General features: G+C 42.4%; 1 protein-coding gene across 1 annotated transcript in view; it reads right to left on the bottom strand.

The window, feature by feature from the left end:
• STRIP2 (striatin interacting protein 2) overlaps positions 1-16250 on the bottom strand; it is a 48568-nt gene that overhangs the window by 9852 nt on the left and 22466 nt on the right. Inside the window, exons 14-18 of the mRNA XM_021699362.1 lie at positions 16114-16188; positions 15121-15218; positions 14539-14665; positions 11420-11520; positions 7640-7706 (exon numbers count right to left, since the gene is read on the bottom strand). Coding sequence (XP_021555037.1) covers positions 7640-7706; positions 11420-11520; positions 14539-14665; positions 15121-15218; positions 16114-16188 — 468 coding nt within the window. The remainder of the gene's footprint in view (positions 1-7639; positions 7707-11419; positions 11521-14538; positions 14666-15120; positions 15219-16113; positions 16189-16250) is intronic.

The following is a 16250-nucleotide window of genomic DNA, read 5'->3' as shown; positions in this document are numbered from 1 at the left end:
CCTGTATTAAAGGGGAGCATCTGACTGATTTTGGTCAGCTCATGATCAGACTGAACCTTTAAAGAAGTGTTTCTAGGGGTGCCTGGCTGGCTCAGTCAGAAGAGCATGTGATTCTTGATCTCAGAGTCCTGAGTTCCAGCCCCACGTTGGGGGTAGAGATTACTTAAATAAATAAAAACTTAAAAAAAATAAAGAAGTGCTGCTAAGTGTTAAGTCTAATACATCTCAAACCTTCTTGGCTTATTAAAGTTCCTAGTGATGATTATTATTTTCAGATTGAAAACCAGCTCTTAACAGCAATCAGACAACAAAAAGAAATAAAAGGTATTCAAATTGGCAAAGAAGAAGTCAAACTCTCTTTTTTCGCAGACGACATGATACTTTATGTGGAAAACCCAAAAGACTCCACCCCCAAATTACTAGAACTCATACACCAGTTCAGTAATGTGGCAGGATACAAAATCAATGCACAGAAATCAGTTGCTCTCTTATACACTAACAACGCAACTGTAGAAAGAGAAATTAGAGAAACGATTCCATTTACAATAGCACCAAAAACCATAAGATACCTCGGAATAAACCTAACCAAAGAGGTAAAGGATCTATACTCTAGGAACTACAGAACACTCATGAAAGAAATTGAAGAAGACACAAAAAGATGGAAAAATATTCCATGCTCATGGATCGGAAGAATAAACATTGTTAAAATGTCTATGCTACCCAGAGCAATCTATACCTTCAATGCCATCCCGATCAAAATTCCAATGACATTTTTCAAAGTGCTGGAACAAACAATCCTAAAATTTGTATGGAATCAGAAAAGACCCCGAATCGCCAAGGACATGTTGAAAAAGAAAAACAAAGCTGGGGGCATCACGTTGCCCGATTTCAAGCTATATTACGAAGCAGTGATCACCAAGACAGCATGGTACTGGCACAAAAACAGACATACAGACCAATGGAACAGAATAGAGAGCCCAGATATGGACCCTCAACTCTATGGTCAAATAATCTTTGACAAAGCAGGAAAAAACATGCAATGGAAAAAAAACCAATCTCTTCAATAAATGGTGCTGGGAAAATTGGATAGCCACATGCAGAAGAATGAAACTCGACCATTCTCTAACACCATTCACAAAGATAAACTCAAAGTGGATGAAAGACCTCACTGTGAGACAGGAATCCATCAAAATCCTAGAGGAGAACATAGGCAGTAACCTCTTTGACATCGCCCACAGCAACTTCTTTCAAGATACATCTCCAAAAGCTAGTGAAACAAAAGCAAAAGTGAACTTTTGGGACTTCATCAAGATAAAAAGCTTCTGCACAGCAAAGGAAACAGTCAACAAAACAAAGAGGCAACCCACAGAATGCGAGAAGATATTTGCAAATGACACTACAGATAAAGGGCTGGTATCCAAGATCTATAAAGAACTTCTCAAACTCAACACCCAAAAAACAAATAATCAAGTCAAAAAGTGGGCAGAAGAGATGAACAGACACTTCTCTGAAGAAGACATACAAATGGTAACAGACACATGAAAAAATGTTCATTATCATTAGCCATCAGGGAAATCCAAATCAAAACCACATTGAGATACCACCTTATACCAGTTAGAATGGCCAAAATGGACAGGGAAAGAAACAACAAATGTTGGAGAGTTGTGGAGAAAGGGGAACCCTCTTACACTGTTGGTGGGAATGCAAGTTGGTACAGCCACTTTGGAAAACAGTGTGGAGGGTCCTCAAAAATTTAAAAATAGAGCTACCCTATGACCCAGCAATTGCACTCCTGGGTATTTACCCTAAAGACGCAGATGTAGTGAAAAGAAGGGCCATATGCACCCCAATGTTCACAGCAGGAATGTCCGCAATAGCCACACTGTGGAAAGAGCCGAGATGCCCTTCAACAGATGAATGGATAAAGAAGATGTGGTCCATATATACAATGGAATATTACTCAGCCATCAGAAAGGATGAATACCCAACTTTTACAACAACATGGATGGGACTGGAGGAGATTATGCTAAGTGAAATAAGTCAAGCAGAGAAAGTCAATTATCATATGGTTTCACTTATTTGTGGAACATAAGGAATAGCATGGAGGACATTAGGAGAAGGAAGGGAAAAATGGGGGGCGGAATTGGAGGGAGAGATGAACCATGAGAGACTATGGACCTGAGAAACAAACAGGGTTCTAGAGGGGAGGGGGGTGGGAGGATGGGTTAGCCCGGTGATGGGTATTAAGGAGGGCACGTACTGCATGGAGCACTGGGTGTTATATGAAAACAATGGATCGTGGATCACCACATCAAAAACCAATGATGTATTGCATGGTGACTAACGTAACATAATAAAATTAAAAAAAAAAAAAAAAGAAAACCAGCTCTTCACTGAAAATCAGAATTACTAATATTAGCTTGGTTGTTATATAATGAATCCACAGGAGTTTTGGAAAAGTTTATGCTCATCTGATGGCCCAAACTCTTCCTTTTGTATGTGGAACTCCTATAGCCTACAGGAAACTTGCTCAAGATAACTTAGAGCTGTAGTTCTGTCTGCTTTTTCTATACTTTTTTTTTTTTTTTAAGATTTTATTTATTTATTTGACAGAGAGAGAGAGAGAGATAGTGAGAGCAGGAACACAAGCAAGGGGAGTAGGAGATGGAGAAGCAGGCTTCCCACCGAGCAGGGAGCCCGATGCGGGGCTCGATCCCAGGACCCTGGGATCATGACCTGAGCTGAAGGCAGACGCTTAACGCCTGAGCCACCCAGGTGACCCTGCTTTTTCTATACTTACAAACTAGTCTATTTCTTTGCTTTAGGCTTCAGATTTTCATGCCATGTCAGCCCTGCATTTATTTGAACCTATTTGAAAAAACATTTGCTAGGTTTTAACACTTACTGATTGAAAACTCACAATAATAACCACTTCTTGGTAAATGATTCTTTTGATTCATTCCATTATTATGGTTGACACAACTGAAAATGAATTCATATTTCTAGCTTAAACTTTCTTTTCCCAAATCATTATAGAATAATTCCCTTATCATATGGATTTCTGACAATTAAGTTACTGCTAGATTAAGGGCCCAGATATCATAAAAGAGAGCTATAATTCTTAAGTGGTGTGAGTAAAAAAGGAGGAAGGAGAAGAGAAAATCTCAAAATCATCTGGGGAGTTTTGACAAACTCTTTGTGCCCTGGAGAGGGATCTGGGCATGTGAGTTTGAAAAATCATTCCAGAGGGGCGACTGGGTGGGGCAGTCGGTTGAGTGGGTCCAACTCTTGGTTTCAGTTCAGGTAGTGATCTCAGTCTTGTGAGATAGAGCCCCGCATCAGGCTTTGTGCGCAGCATGGAGGCTGCTTGAGATTCTCTCTGTACCTCTCTGCTCTTCTTTTCACTTGCGTGCGCCAGCGTGTGCACGTGCGCTCTCTCTCTCAAATAAATAAATCTTAAAAAAAAAAGAAAAGAATTCCAGAGACTCTAATCTCCTCTAGTACCCATTACAGAAATGGTGACTTAACAGAAAAACTGATAAAATGTTAAAAAACATTTATCCATGGTCCTTCCTATATATAGACATATGTCATAGTACATGGATAAATACCTTATGTGTTCACATTATATCTAGAAGAGAGAAACAATAATGCTAAAGGCAATATTGGTTTTAAATAGTGATGGTGAATGTCAGAAGACTTTATTTAATAAGGTCATAAAATTATTGGTTAAATAATGCCTGAAATGAATGCTAGAGACCTTAATACTTGAACATGATTATATTCCAATAAGAAAACAAAAACCAAAACAAGAATGACAAAAGTTTTCTGGGATATCCAAAAATATCTGGATTAGGAAGTTATAAAAACAAAATTTAATAAGGATCGATGAAAGGATCAGGTACGTAAATTTAAGCGATATGTGTTTTTATAGGTCTTCCTGAATATAAATCAAACCCAAATTTGAGGAATTTTGCAATGAACTGCCTTTTAAAAATTAACTTAATAATTTCACTTGCATATATCTAAAAGGAAATGCCAAATGTTTCTTTGCAAATGGCTAGGTCATGCAAATTCTGATGCATTGTTTTGACTCTTACCTAGCTATAAGGCTTTCGACAACACTTCACCACTCTACCCATTTCCTCATCAGTAAAGGATGGGATTCGGCAAGATACTAAGAAACTTCTAGCTCTGATACTCAGTGATTCCATAAATACTACTTTTTCTCATTCCTCCATTCTTAATTTATAGGCCTACTTGAGCATCTACATTGTTCAAAATATGCCCTTCTTTGTATGTGAAGCTACTGTTACTAAGTCACATTCTGCAGTAAAAAACAAGCATTTTGAACTCTGGGTTGGCTTTGCAGCAGTGACAATAGATTTACACAGAACTTTCCACATTTTTTTTGGTCCGAATCTCTGTAAGATAGGAGAGGAAAGGAGGATGGGGTGTAATCTGTATGATTTCTCTTTAGGACCAATAGGCACCCAAAGCAAGCAGACCTACAACCTTACCCTCATTTCAACATATTCTAAAGTAGTGGTTTCTAGAAAATTTTTTTTATTGCACATATCTCTCAGTAAATAATTTTTGTTGTACACCTAAATATACACATTTACTTCTAAGTTAGAAATGCATTATTGTCGGGGCGCCTGGGTGGCTCAGTTGGTTAAGCGACTGCCTTCAGCTCAGGTCATGATCCCAGGGTTCTGGGATTGAGCCCCGCATCGGGCTCCCTGCTCGGCCAGGAGCCTGCTTCTTCCTCTCCCACTCCCCCTCCTTGTGTTCCCTCTCACACTGTCTCTCTCTCTCTCTCCCTGTCAATTAAATAAATAAATAAAATCTTTAAAAAAAAATGCATTATTGTAACGACATTACGTATGTTCTAATATACACATAAATATAGAAAGTAAAAAGGATATTGATACATACAAAAGATCAAAATATTCCATCCCCCAAAGCATTATCTTGCACACCCTACTTTTTATACCACTGCCCTAAAAAAAATGCTGAGCATTCTACAATACTTGTTGAAGCCATATCCACTGCCTTTTCTAGCAACCTTCTTCCAAAGACCATATCTATCTTCCACACAACCATACACTCACCATCCTTCCCTCATATTTGGAATTTAATGTTTTCCTACTTTAGTGGATTGAATTTGAATATAGACATTTGGAGATACAGAAATCGTAAGCCTTCCTGTAACAGGTGGGTAGGGAAACTTCTCAGTACATGGGTAAGGATGGCCTATTGTAGAGCTAAGTATTTTGACAAAATGGGAAGACTTTAGAATTTGGAGTTACACAGAGAATATTGAAATAAATGCCCAACATTAGTAGAGAGCAATTATTTTTAAAAATTAAGGAGAATATTATGTGTAGCTATTAAAAGTCATGTTTTCAAATATGTTCAAAGTCACATTGTGAACATTTAAATTTTATTATGTGAATTGAAACATACAAAGTCCCTATTTTCTTAAATAATGTATGTGTGTACATATATGAATTAGTATGTACATACATATGGTGATTATAGGAAAATATTAACAGTTGTTACATGTAGGTAATATAATTAAGGTATTTTTGTTTTCTTCCCCATATTTTCCTGTATTTATCCAATTTTCTGCAATAGTATATACTGATTTTATAACCAGGAAAAAAAACTTGAAATATTATTTAAAGAAAACCCTCCACATTTATAAAAGCCAGTATATTTTCTGTTTACAATTAATTTACTGAGCCTGGAAAAGAGATGCATTTTACTCATATAAACATTAGTCTTCTCTGAGTACAGAAGCCATCAGTTTAGATAAACAAACCATTATATTGAGGACCTATGTGGAGTAAACTTGCTAGTTACTTAAGCCCATGATTAGGCTCAGGGGAAGTACTTACAGGGTAAATTTAAGCCAACAACAAAAATCTGTAGTTACCAAATGGAACCACCAGGTGCCACTGTTGCTTTGCAGAAAGGAGAACACCTAGCACCAATAGGTTTCTTATTTAGAATAGATAGGTGCTTTCACCTGCTCAAGGATAACAATAAAATCTTCTCAGAGGCATAACAATTATTTCAATAATTTTATGTTCATATCCCCAAAGGTAAATCAGAAGAGATTTGGAGGTATAGTTCCCATCAATTTCCTACATATGGGATTGAGAAAAGAGAACATACTGTATCAAGAAATAGATTTCAACCATAAAAGCTAACTTTACGTTTTGAAATACCCAACTAATAGTAGCATTTTAAGGCTGTTCACCACTGTTTTCTGTGAGAAAGTGCATTCTTCATTCTAACTCTGAATGGCAGGGATGTAAGTCTCCACCCTGGCTCTGCTACTTTCAACTGTAAGGTTTTGGCAGTTAACTTCTCCATCTATAAAACAGTAATACCAAGCTTATACAGTTATTTTAAAGACTGAATAACATCATGTGCATAAACAGGGTTATTAGACAACTTATTACTTCTCTCTGCAGGGATAAGAAGTTCCCAGCTTCCTTGGCCACTGAGGCTACATCTAAGTGAGATAGGAAATCTCTGCCCTGATGCTAGAAAGGGTGCTAGACTTAATATCTTAGAACATGAGTCTTTTTCTAATTCAGGATCTATCATTTATGAGGAGTGGACCATGACAAGTCACTTCATCCATTGGGCCTTCTGGTTTCTCATCTTTGAAATAGGGGATTGGGCTAAATGGCTCTCAGGTCCCCTCCAGCCAAGAATCCTATGGTTCTATAAAACCGGTACCACAGAAGGTATCATTCTATTTGTACCTAATACACTTTCCTGATGCAACATTTCACAGGTATTAAAGTTGGGGGGCAAAGGGCTGTGGGACACATGGGTGCGACCATCCAATCATTTAGTACTTGAGCTCCTTTCATGTACCAAACATAGTGCTAGACTCTGGGGATATAAAATTGAAGATGATACCATCTCTTCCTTCGAGTAGTTTTCAGTCAAATGGAGGAACAGATACAGATATCCAAGTACAAGGCAACAGGGTGAGGGCGTGGACTTGAGTATATATCTAAGGAGGCGGACAGTTGATCTTCAGTATGCTGTTGATCAGTTAGTTTCATGAAATTCAAAGTAATTCTGAGGGACTTTTCTGATTTGCCTAAAGTTGTTTCCAGGATGAAGAAATTTCTGGGTCATTCTGTGGCTGTTACCAACTTCTGGCTTAAAGAGACCTAGGTAAGATACTTTCTGAAGTACACACTCCTGGGTTTTATAATCTATATGAAAATGAAAAGTGAATAGCCTATAGCATAGCGGAAAGGAGACAGATCGTTGTTTGGAATAGACCAGTGGAGCTTCTTCTGCCATTTAGCACAGATGTTCACATTCAATTTCAGTCCCATTATCTTTCTAAATTCCCTCTCCTCCTTAGTGTTTGTCACTGACCCTTTTCTCTTCTCTGCAAATTGCTATGCTCAGTTTTCCCAAATTTTTCTCAACTGGGTCAGCAGCTCTAAACACCCACTGCCTCTGTGCTCTTGCCAATATGCCTTTATTGATGTGAGACTCCCAAACCAGGGCATTAGAAGGCTGGAGAAGAAATGGAAGAGCAAATACCAGCCGCTGCCATCTGGCAATTTCAAAAGCTACCAAGTCCCCCTCTGCTTACCAGACTCTCTGTAGTAAGCTCCGGCAAATCCTGGATGGTACAGCAAGGGTAATCCAGGACCGAGATGCTGCAAAATGCAAAGAAAGGGGCCGGCTTTAGGGAAATGGAAATGGCAGTATCTGAAATGGCAGGAATTATTTCTCTCCAGCAGGCCCCATCTATTTCCCAAATTGCTTAGTGACCTCAGCTGAAACGGGGTTTGTGGTGCCAGGCAACTCCAGCTCCAGTCTCCTCTCCTCACAGTCATGAGAGGAACCCACCGAGTTCCTTCAGGCCAGCCCCCATCTAGCAGATGCAAAAGAAAGCAGCAAGAGAGCCTCTGGTGTAGCCACCTCTCTCCTTTCTTCTTTAAAGAGTACGGACACAGGTGCACTTCTGTCTTTGCATTTAAGTGTATGCTTGTGTATACGTGTGAACTGTGTTCCCAGAGATGCTGCCCAAACTTAACCCACTTAGTAACAGTCTGTGGACGTGCGAATGAAATGAAGACCTTTCCTGTGTCCTTTACCAAATGTTTCTGAAAGCCAGAAGCTCTGGGAAATGATCCCGGAAGACATTCTTGAAGGAAGCTTAAGCCAGAGGCAGCTTCCTGCAGCAGGGCCAATCTAGTAGCTCAAGAATGGTAACAGCGTCGGGGCATCTGGGTGGCTCCGTCAGTTAAGTGTCCAGTCCAACTCGATCTCGCCTCAGGTCATGATTTCAGGGTCATGAGATCAAGTCCCACGTTGGGCTCTGTGGTGGGCATGGAACCTGCTTAAGATTCTCTCTCTCTCTCCCTCTGCCCACCCCTCCCCGCCCCTGGTTGCACTCATGCATGTTCTCGCTCTCTTAAGAAAAAAAAAAAAAAAAAAGGAATGGTAACAGCATCTGCCCCCAGAACTGACAGTGGGGACTATAAGGGAGCTGGAGGCTCTGTGGTGAGCCCAGGGAAGCAGGCATGAGTAGGTAGGGGAAATGAGGCACTATATTATGACAGGGACATAGTTACTCAAAATTACAGTTCTTTCTTTCCTTTTCTTTTTCATTGGTACAATGCAGAACTTAGCTCATCTCTAATGCTCCTTCTGATTCTGACATTCCATAAGGTTTATAACCAACCTATCTGAACTGGATCAAGGATGTTGGCAAAGCAAGGGCCATAAAGAGGAGTATGGGGTTTCTTGGACCTGCCTCTACATTTCTAAAGTCAAAACTCTATCCAAGCAAAAGGCAACAATTTATTTACCTAGAAATGTTTACCTTTGCCCAAGAAACCCACAATGATAACCTAGGGGAACCAAGGTAGGAGAAGAGATGGCAGTGGATCTACCTATAACATTGCTCATCATCTTAATTCACTCTACTGGATTCTCCCAGGGCTGCCAGTTCTGTACTTACTGTTCCATTAGTATAAACATTCTTGGCTGGCTTATCCACTTACTTACCCACCTCCCACAAAGCCCCATGGCAAAGTAGATGCTGGCAGCCAGGAAACGGGGGCAGGAAATCAAAGATAGATTTGTCCCATCCTCTGTGAACTGAATTCTAGCCTAAGGGGGCGAAAAATAAAGTTACAAGTTTCTGGAATATCTATCTAGATTATAAGAGCCATGAGCAAAGTGTGCAATAAGGGGCTATGGGTGCTCCAAGTTCTCAGGGATTATGCCGCAGTAAAGCTTGCAGGTGGTGCAGAGGAGAACCATCTTATCCAGGCCAAACTTAGTTAATGATGTAGTCTGGCACTACCACTCTTCCAATTCCAAATAGAACCTAGTGGACACCTATCAGATTATTTACTCCTCCCCTTCCAGGCCCATGGTGGAGGGTGGGTATTTAGTTTGTGAACCCTGGCCATACTTGATTGATCCAGGGGTGGATCTCTAACTGGAAATGTGGAACAGGACTCTCATATGTTTATCTTAACTGATACTTATATAAAAGCTCTATGATATAGTCAGGAAATGTATTATTTTTATTTTATTTTATTTTTTTAAAGATTTTTATTTATTTATTTGTCAGAGAGAGAGAGAGAGCGAGCACAAGCAGGGGGAGCAGCAGAGGGAGAGGGAGAAGCAGACTCCCCGCTGAGCAGGGAGCCCGATGTGGGACTCGATCCCAGGACCCTGGGATCATGACCTGAGCCGAAGGCAGACGCTTAACAACTGAGCCACCAAGGCGTCCCAGGAAGTGTATTATTTTAATTTTAAGATAAAAATAGTGTGGCTCAAAAAAACCAAAGAGTCTTTACTTGAGATTACATAGCTAGCAAATGGCAGGTCTCATGACTTCAAGTTCCATGTGTGTATGTGCACTTTATTTTATTTTTTAAAGATTATTTTGGGGCACCTGGGTGGCTCAGTCGGTTATACATCTGCCTTCGGCTCAGGTCATGATCCTAGGGTCCTGGGATCAAGCCCCTCATGGGGCTCCTTGCTCAGCTGGGAGCCTGCTTCTCCCTCTCCCTCTGCTCCTTCCCCTGCTTGTGCTCTCTCTCTCAAATAAATGAATAAAAGCTTAAAAAATTTTTTTATTTGAGAGAGAGAGAGCAAGTGGAGGGAGAGGGAGAGAAAGAATCTCCAGCAGACTCCCTGCTGAGTGAGGAGCCCAATGCAGGGCTCCATCCCAGGACGCTGAGCTCATGACCTGAGCTGAAATCAAGAGTCGGACACTCAACCGACTGAGTCACGCAGGTGCCTCTGTATTTTAAACTACATATAAGTAGGCTGCCTCTCCATGGTGAACTTTTAGGCAGTATGAGACTGAGGCACCATCTCCTGGCCCTCTCTAGTCACCCCAAGTAATCAGATCAGCCTCCTTCTACTTTAGGAACTCTGCCTCTGGTAAACTCTAGTTAACATGCTTCTAGTTCTTGTGGAAGTAGCAAACTAAAAAACAAGCATTTACTCTGTAACTCCCAAGTCCCCAGTTGGCTGGAGGAGTGAAAAGCAATTTGTATTCATAGTAACTGTGACCAGAAAACAATCTGTGTTTTTTTGTTTTTTTTTTTAAGATTTTATTTATTTGAGAGAGAGAGAATGAGAGAGAACACATGAGAGGGGATAGGGTCAGAGGGCGAAGCAGACTCCCTGCCGAGCAGGGAGCCCGATGCGGGACTCGATCCAGGGACTCCAGGATCATGACCTGAGCCGAAGGCAGTCGCTTAACCAACTGAGCCACCCAGGCGCCCAAACAATCTGTGTTTTGATCCTGCCTCTTACTTAAGTCGTCTCACTAGCATGTTAATCTTGAGCAAGTCAATTAACCTCCCTGAATTTGTTTACTAATTGGAGAAGTGAGAATAAAACTTGTTGTAATATTTCTTACCATTACTGAGGAGATGAAATAAAATACCATATATTTGTTTTATTACAAACTGATCTAAGTAAGGGTCTGTTATTACCTTGAGTTACAAATTCTACATAACACTACAGTTTACAAAGTAGTATAATTGTTACAACTTATGATTTATAAAGATCAGGGCTGGCCAGATAAGGCTGTTTCACAAAAAAAACATCTTCTGGATCCTTCTGCCATAGGGCTAAAATTTCATCGTTGCAGTTTTCTTTATTTGAGCTGTGACATTTTTTAGTTTTCAAAACTATTAAAATACAAATACCTCTGTGAAGAGGCCAAACCACACAACCCATCAATTAACACTTCAAGGAAATTAAATTTAACAGTGACAGCTCTAAGATAGAAAGGACTAGGGACACAAGGAGAACTGAAAGGCTCAGAGATGATGTATATTTCCCAACTCATCCCAAAACAGACCTTTGAAATAAACCTGTCCAGAGTCCATACCTGTTTTTGGCAGTGATGTAGGACAAGATATTTTGATTGAAGAACTTCAGGATCAATGGAATGCAGTTGGCAAATACCAAATGTTGTGATACATATTCAAACTGAATTAAAAGATCAAAGCAGAAAGGGCTGCTTATTTGGGGGATAATAGAAAGTACACATGAAAAATAAGATTGGCAAGTACAACTCTACTATCCATTCCTAAGAATATCCACTGCCCACTTGTGTTATCAGTCCTCCTGTCTGAGAAGTGGGGAGAAGCATCATCAGCCAGCTCATCCTGCATGGAGGGGGACAATCTGCAGTGTGTGTATGTTGTAAACACCTGACCAAAAGCACAAAACATAAGGAAGGCAGAAAGAAAATCCCACTCCAGATAAATGGAAGGAATTGCTGCAATATTTGTTCCTAAGCTCAACCAGAAAGGAAGGCTCCCTGAGGGAGTGGTCTTCCATACCAAACCTCTGGTTCATAGTGTTTCAGCAGCGATTGACAGAGCAGGAACAGGTGCAGCTTACTCCCAACAACTGCTGGCACCGTTCAGTCTGGACGGATACGGCACATAGCAACCAGCTGAACCACTGGGATGTGGACTCCAGCATGAGTCTGTCTGGTTCACTGCATTATCCCTGTACTTACATTATCAGTATTTTATTTTATTTTATTTTTTTAAGATTTTATTTATTTATTTGACAGAGAGAGACACAGCGAGAGAGGGAACACAAGCAGGGGGAGCGGGAGAGGGAGAAGCAGGCTTCCCGCCGAGCAGGGAGCCCGATGCGGGGCTCGATGCCAGGACGGTGGGATCATGACCTGAGCCGAAGGCAGAAGCTTAACCGACTGAGCCCCCCAGGCGCCCCCGTTATTAGTATTTTAATGAATGGATCAACAAGAGCTCTTCGGTCAACAGATATTGCACTGGGGTGCTTGGGGGGCTCAGTTGGTTAAGCGTCTGCCTTCGGCTCAGGTCATGATCCTGGGGTCCTGGCATCGAGCCCCTCATCGGGCTCCCTGCCCAGCGGGGAGCCTGCTTCTCCCTCTCCCTCTGCCTGCGTGTCTGCCTACTTGTGATCTCTCTCTCTCTGTCAAACAAATAAATAAAATTAAAAAAAAAATAGATACTACACTGAGAATAAGTCCAAGGTTTCTTTGATGGGCTAAGTCCAAGATCTCTTCGATGGGATAAACACCAGAAATAGGGGTTCCATTTTGCTCTCTTGAATTTGGATGGGGTTTGTATCTGGGAAGACCTAGTGGGCAGTGTCCTGGAGTGCAACACCTGGATTTTGCCTGTGATGCACTGAGTATCAGACACAGTTTGCCTCCAGATCCAGAACCCAGACTGCTGGGATAGTACAGACACTGGGTTGAAAAAGCAGAAAACTGTGGTGTTTTAAATCCCTTAGCTTTTCCTGATCACCAAGAAGTAGCCATGGCAGCAAGCCAAACTGCCCTCTGCCCCTGGGTGTGTGGTTAGAGGTGGGGAGTCAGCTTGTGCTGCCCATTTCTCTCTTCTGCTCAAATATTTCCTCCCTGGCAGCTGACCTGGGGTATTTTCCAAAGCTCCAGATGGAGCAGCCAATACGTATCCACTATGAAGTTATGGAAAATGGTTTTCAACTTGAAATTTGTCTGTAGCCTTGTTGGGATTCACTGACACTGACACACCCTGGCAAGGCCCATCAAGCCACCCACCTGTCTGGCTGTTGATCCACATACTGCCCACCAAGAGAAGCAGACAGAAAAAACATACCCACGGTTCTCTGTTCTTTCTACTAGGAACACTATCTCCCACCCACCCGTACTCCTCCCCGACCTGCTGTTGCTCAGCAAACACTGGCAGAAGAAGTGTGAGCACCCAGGACACCCATAATATACCCAAAGATGTCTCCGAATGTACTAGAGTGGAGAAATACCCTGATTATATAGTCAAACCTGTATGGACACAGACCCTGCAGGAGCCTCTGTGCACTCTGAGAACCTGCTGTTCTAGCAGCAAGCTTGGTTCTGACTTCTTAGGAGGAAAATGGGGCAAAGACACTGGGCAGTCATGAGGAGCCTCCTCTCCTCCCCATGTTCTCACCACAGAGACCATCCACTCCCTGCCCCCAGGTTCCCTGATATTTGGCAATGCCCACAGTACCAAGTCCAAACTCCTCAGCATGGTGAACAATGCCTTCGTGGGGAAGCAGCTTCTTAACCTTTCTTACGCTCAGCTTCCCCATTTATAAAACAGGGATAAAATAAGACCTACCTCATAGGATTAAGAGAATTAAATGAGATCCCACACGAACTTAAGAGAGTGCTGGGCACATTATAAGTACTCAACAACTGTGTCCTACCATATGTATTATGATCTGCTCCCTGCCCGTCCTCTCCAGCTCCATGGATCACCAGGCCGCCCCATCTCCCCTTAGCCCAGGGAGAACCCCAGCAACATTTAAACAGTTTCCAAAGGTACTTTGCTCTCTCTCCTCTGGACTTCCTTAGATTAACATTTCTGCTTGAAATGCTTCCTATCTTCCTTCCCATACAACTCCCAAAGCCTGACTCACATCTGTTTCTTTAGGACTCAGGTTAGAAGTCACCTCTTCTCCATTGCAGGTAGGATTACCAGCCAGTGCTTACCTGTGCCAGGCACTTACCATTCCATAACTAGTTATTTATATATCCATATCCTTTACAAGACTTCAAAGTCCTTAGGAGCCAAAACTGTGCCTTATTTAGGATTATATCTCAAATGTTAGAAAAGGGCTTCACACATAGAAAAGTTTTTCTACATAGTTATTCCTCACTTTTTTTTTGTGGAATGCTTGAATCCTGTCTTGCACTGCTTCAAATCTGGCTGGGCACATTCCCAAGAAGCCAAGGATTCCTACCCACAATCCTTGGATAATGTTCAAAGGACAGAGACATCTGCACCTGTCTAGGACAGTTCCTCACATCCCACTCCATACCCCCACGCAAGCTTGTGCAACAGGTATATGGATTCCCTGAGGAGGACAAAGAAGAGGCTGAAAGATGTTCAACTGGACTATAAAGGCCCCTACATCTCCTCTTTGGGACACGGGGCCTGGAGAACACCTGAGACCTGTGGAGAAGTGCTGCTAGCTGCTCACCTGGTAGATATGGTTCAGTTTGAAGTGTTTGAGGAGGAGCAGGAGCAGGGCAGAGATACTCTTTACAATGATCTCCTTGTGCCTGTTCACATCGATGCCCAACTTCATGCTCTGGAGAACAGTGATGCTACAAAGGGGAGAGGAGGAGTGAGTGCAGAGAGTAGCCTTAGAGAGCAGCCTACAAGGACCCAGGTATTTGGGTCAGAGACAACGTATACAAGAGAGCCAGAACTTGGGAGATCTGAACTTCTGTACTAGGGAAACCTCCAGAGTTCCCACTTACGAGCCTATTTGGAGAAAAGCTCCTTTGCTCTCTTTGTTTTTCTCTCTCCTTTGGCAAGCTCATCTCTTGGCAATGTCCACCCACATACCTATGCAACCAGTCACTGGCACTGATGTTGCCCTGTAGACCCTCAGTTTTGAGCTAAAAATGAACCCAACAGAGAGCATTGCAGTGGAAAGGGGAGAGCAGATCTCTTTGCTGACAATCCCTCTGGGTGTTATCAAGGTGGGGTGGGGACTAGAGAGATGCTATAGACAAAACAGCTAGCATTCAGCAGCCAACCCAGGTGAAGCACTCACGGCATCTCCTCAGGCAGGACATCTGCCAGGATATTGATAGAGTCCGTCTTGGCTTTGGAGGTGGGGGCTGCAGCCAGCAGAATCTTAAGTAGAGCAATCTAGGAAGTAGAAAATGAGGAGATCCATCTCTGTCCATCCCATTCAACAGGGCTATTTTTCCATACCTCAACAGCCCTATGAGAAGTGTTTTAGGGGTGCCTGGGTGGCTCAGTTGTTAAGTTGTCTGCCTTTGGCTCAGGTCATGATCCCAGGATCCTGGGATCAAGCCCCACATCGGGCTCCCTGCTCCATGGGAAGCCTGCTTCTCCCACTCCCCGTGCTGTGTTCCCTCTCTTGCTGTGTCTCTCTGTCAAATAAATAAATAAAATCTTTAAAAAAAAAAAAAAGTGTCTTAATGCCTTCTATGTTCATTCCTCAATAACCAAATCTCTCCAGCCTCCAGAAGGGCAAACAGGTGCCCAGTCCTGAGAGGCCTGCCTGTGAGGCTCTAAGGAGCCAGAAGGGAGCTGTAGGCTGTTCTGCTTCAAGACTGTTCTTTCTAAAGAAGATTATGGAAGGAATAGAGAGGGGCAATGCCTAGAAATAAGGTGAGAGATATAAGCATGATGTCACCTTCTCTACCCCTTTCCTTCCTCTAACCCTGACCATCAGCATCCTCACCACTCAGACTGAGGCTATCTAAGACATGACAGACTATGGCCTCAGAGGGACTAGGGTACTTACTTAGAAGGAGGGCCCCCAATACATTCTTCATGGACCCCACCTTATTCTCCACCCCTCCCAAAGAAGGACTTGGGAGTACGGCCAAGTCTTCCTTCCTCTTGGAGAAGCCCCTGAGGAAAGCTCAGAATTCTAATGTGTTAGAGAATGCTTTCCCTCAGGAGAGAAGGCTCAGGGAACAAGCTCAAATAATGGACAGGTCAGCCTGAAATGGTTCTCAGCTGCCTGGTCCTGGAGCAGAGAAGGGCAGCTCTGGCCCAGCTATCTCCTTACCATGTACTGAGGGAGGCTGTAGAGCATGCCCTGGTAGAGGATTTCACATGGCGTCTCTGGTACCACCTCTTCCCCCTACGGCAGGAAATACACAGTTTGCCCGGGCCATTTTCCAGTTGCACAAAGGCTATGTTTTC

Source organism: Neomonachus schauinslandi, chromosome 12, assembly GCF_002201575.2.
Source record: "Neomonachus schauinslandi chromosome 12, ASM220157v2, whole genome shotgun sequence".
Lineage (NCBI taxonomy): Eukaryota > Metazoa > Chordata > Mammalia > Carnivora > Phocidae > Neomonachus > Neomonachus schauinslandi.
The sequence above is the reverse complement of the archived record's forward strand: the minus strand, read 5'-3'. Positions and strand labels throughout refer to the sequence as shown.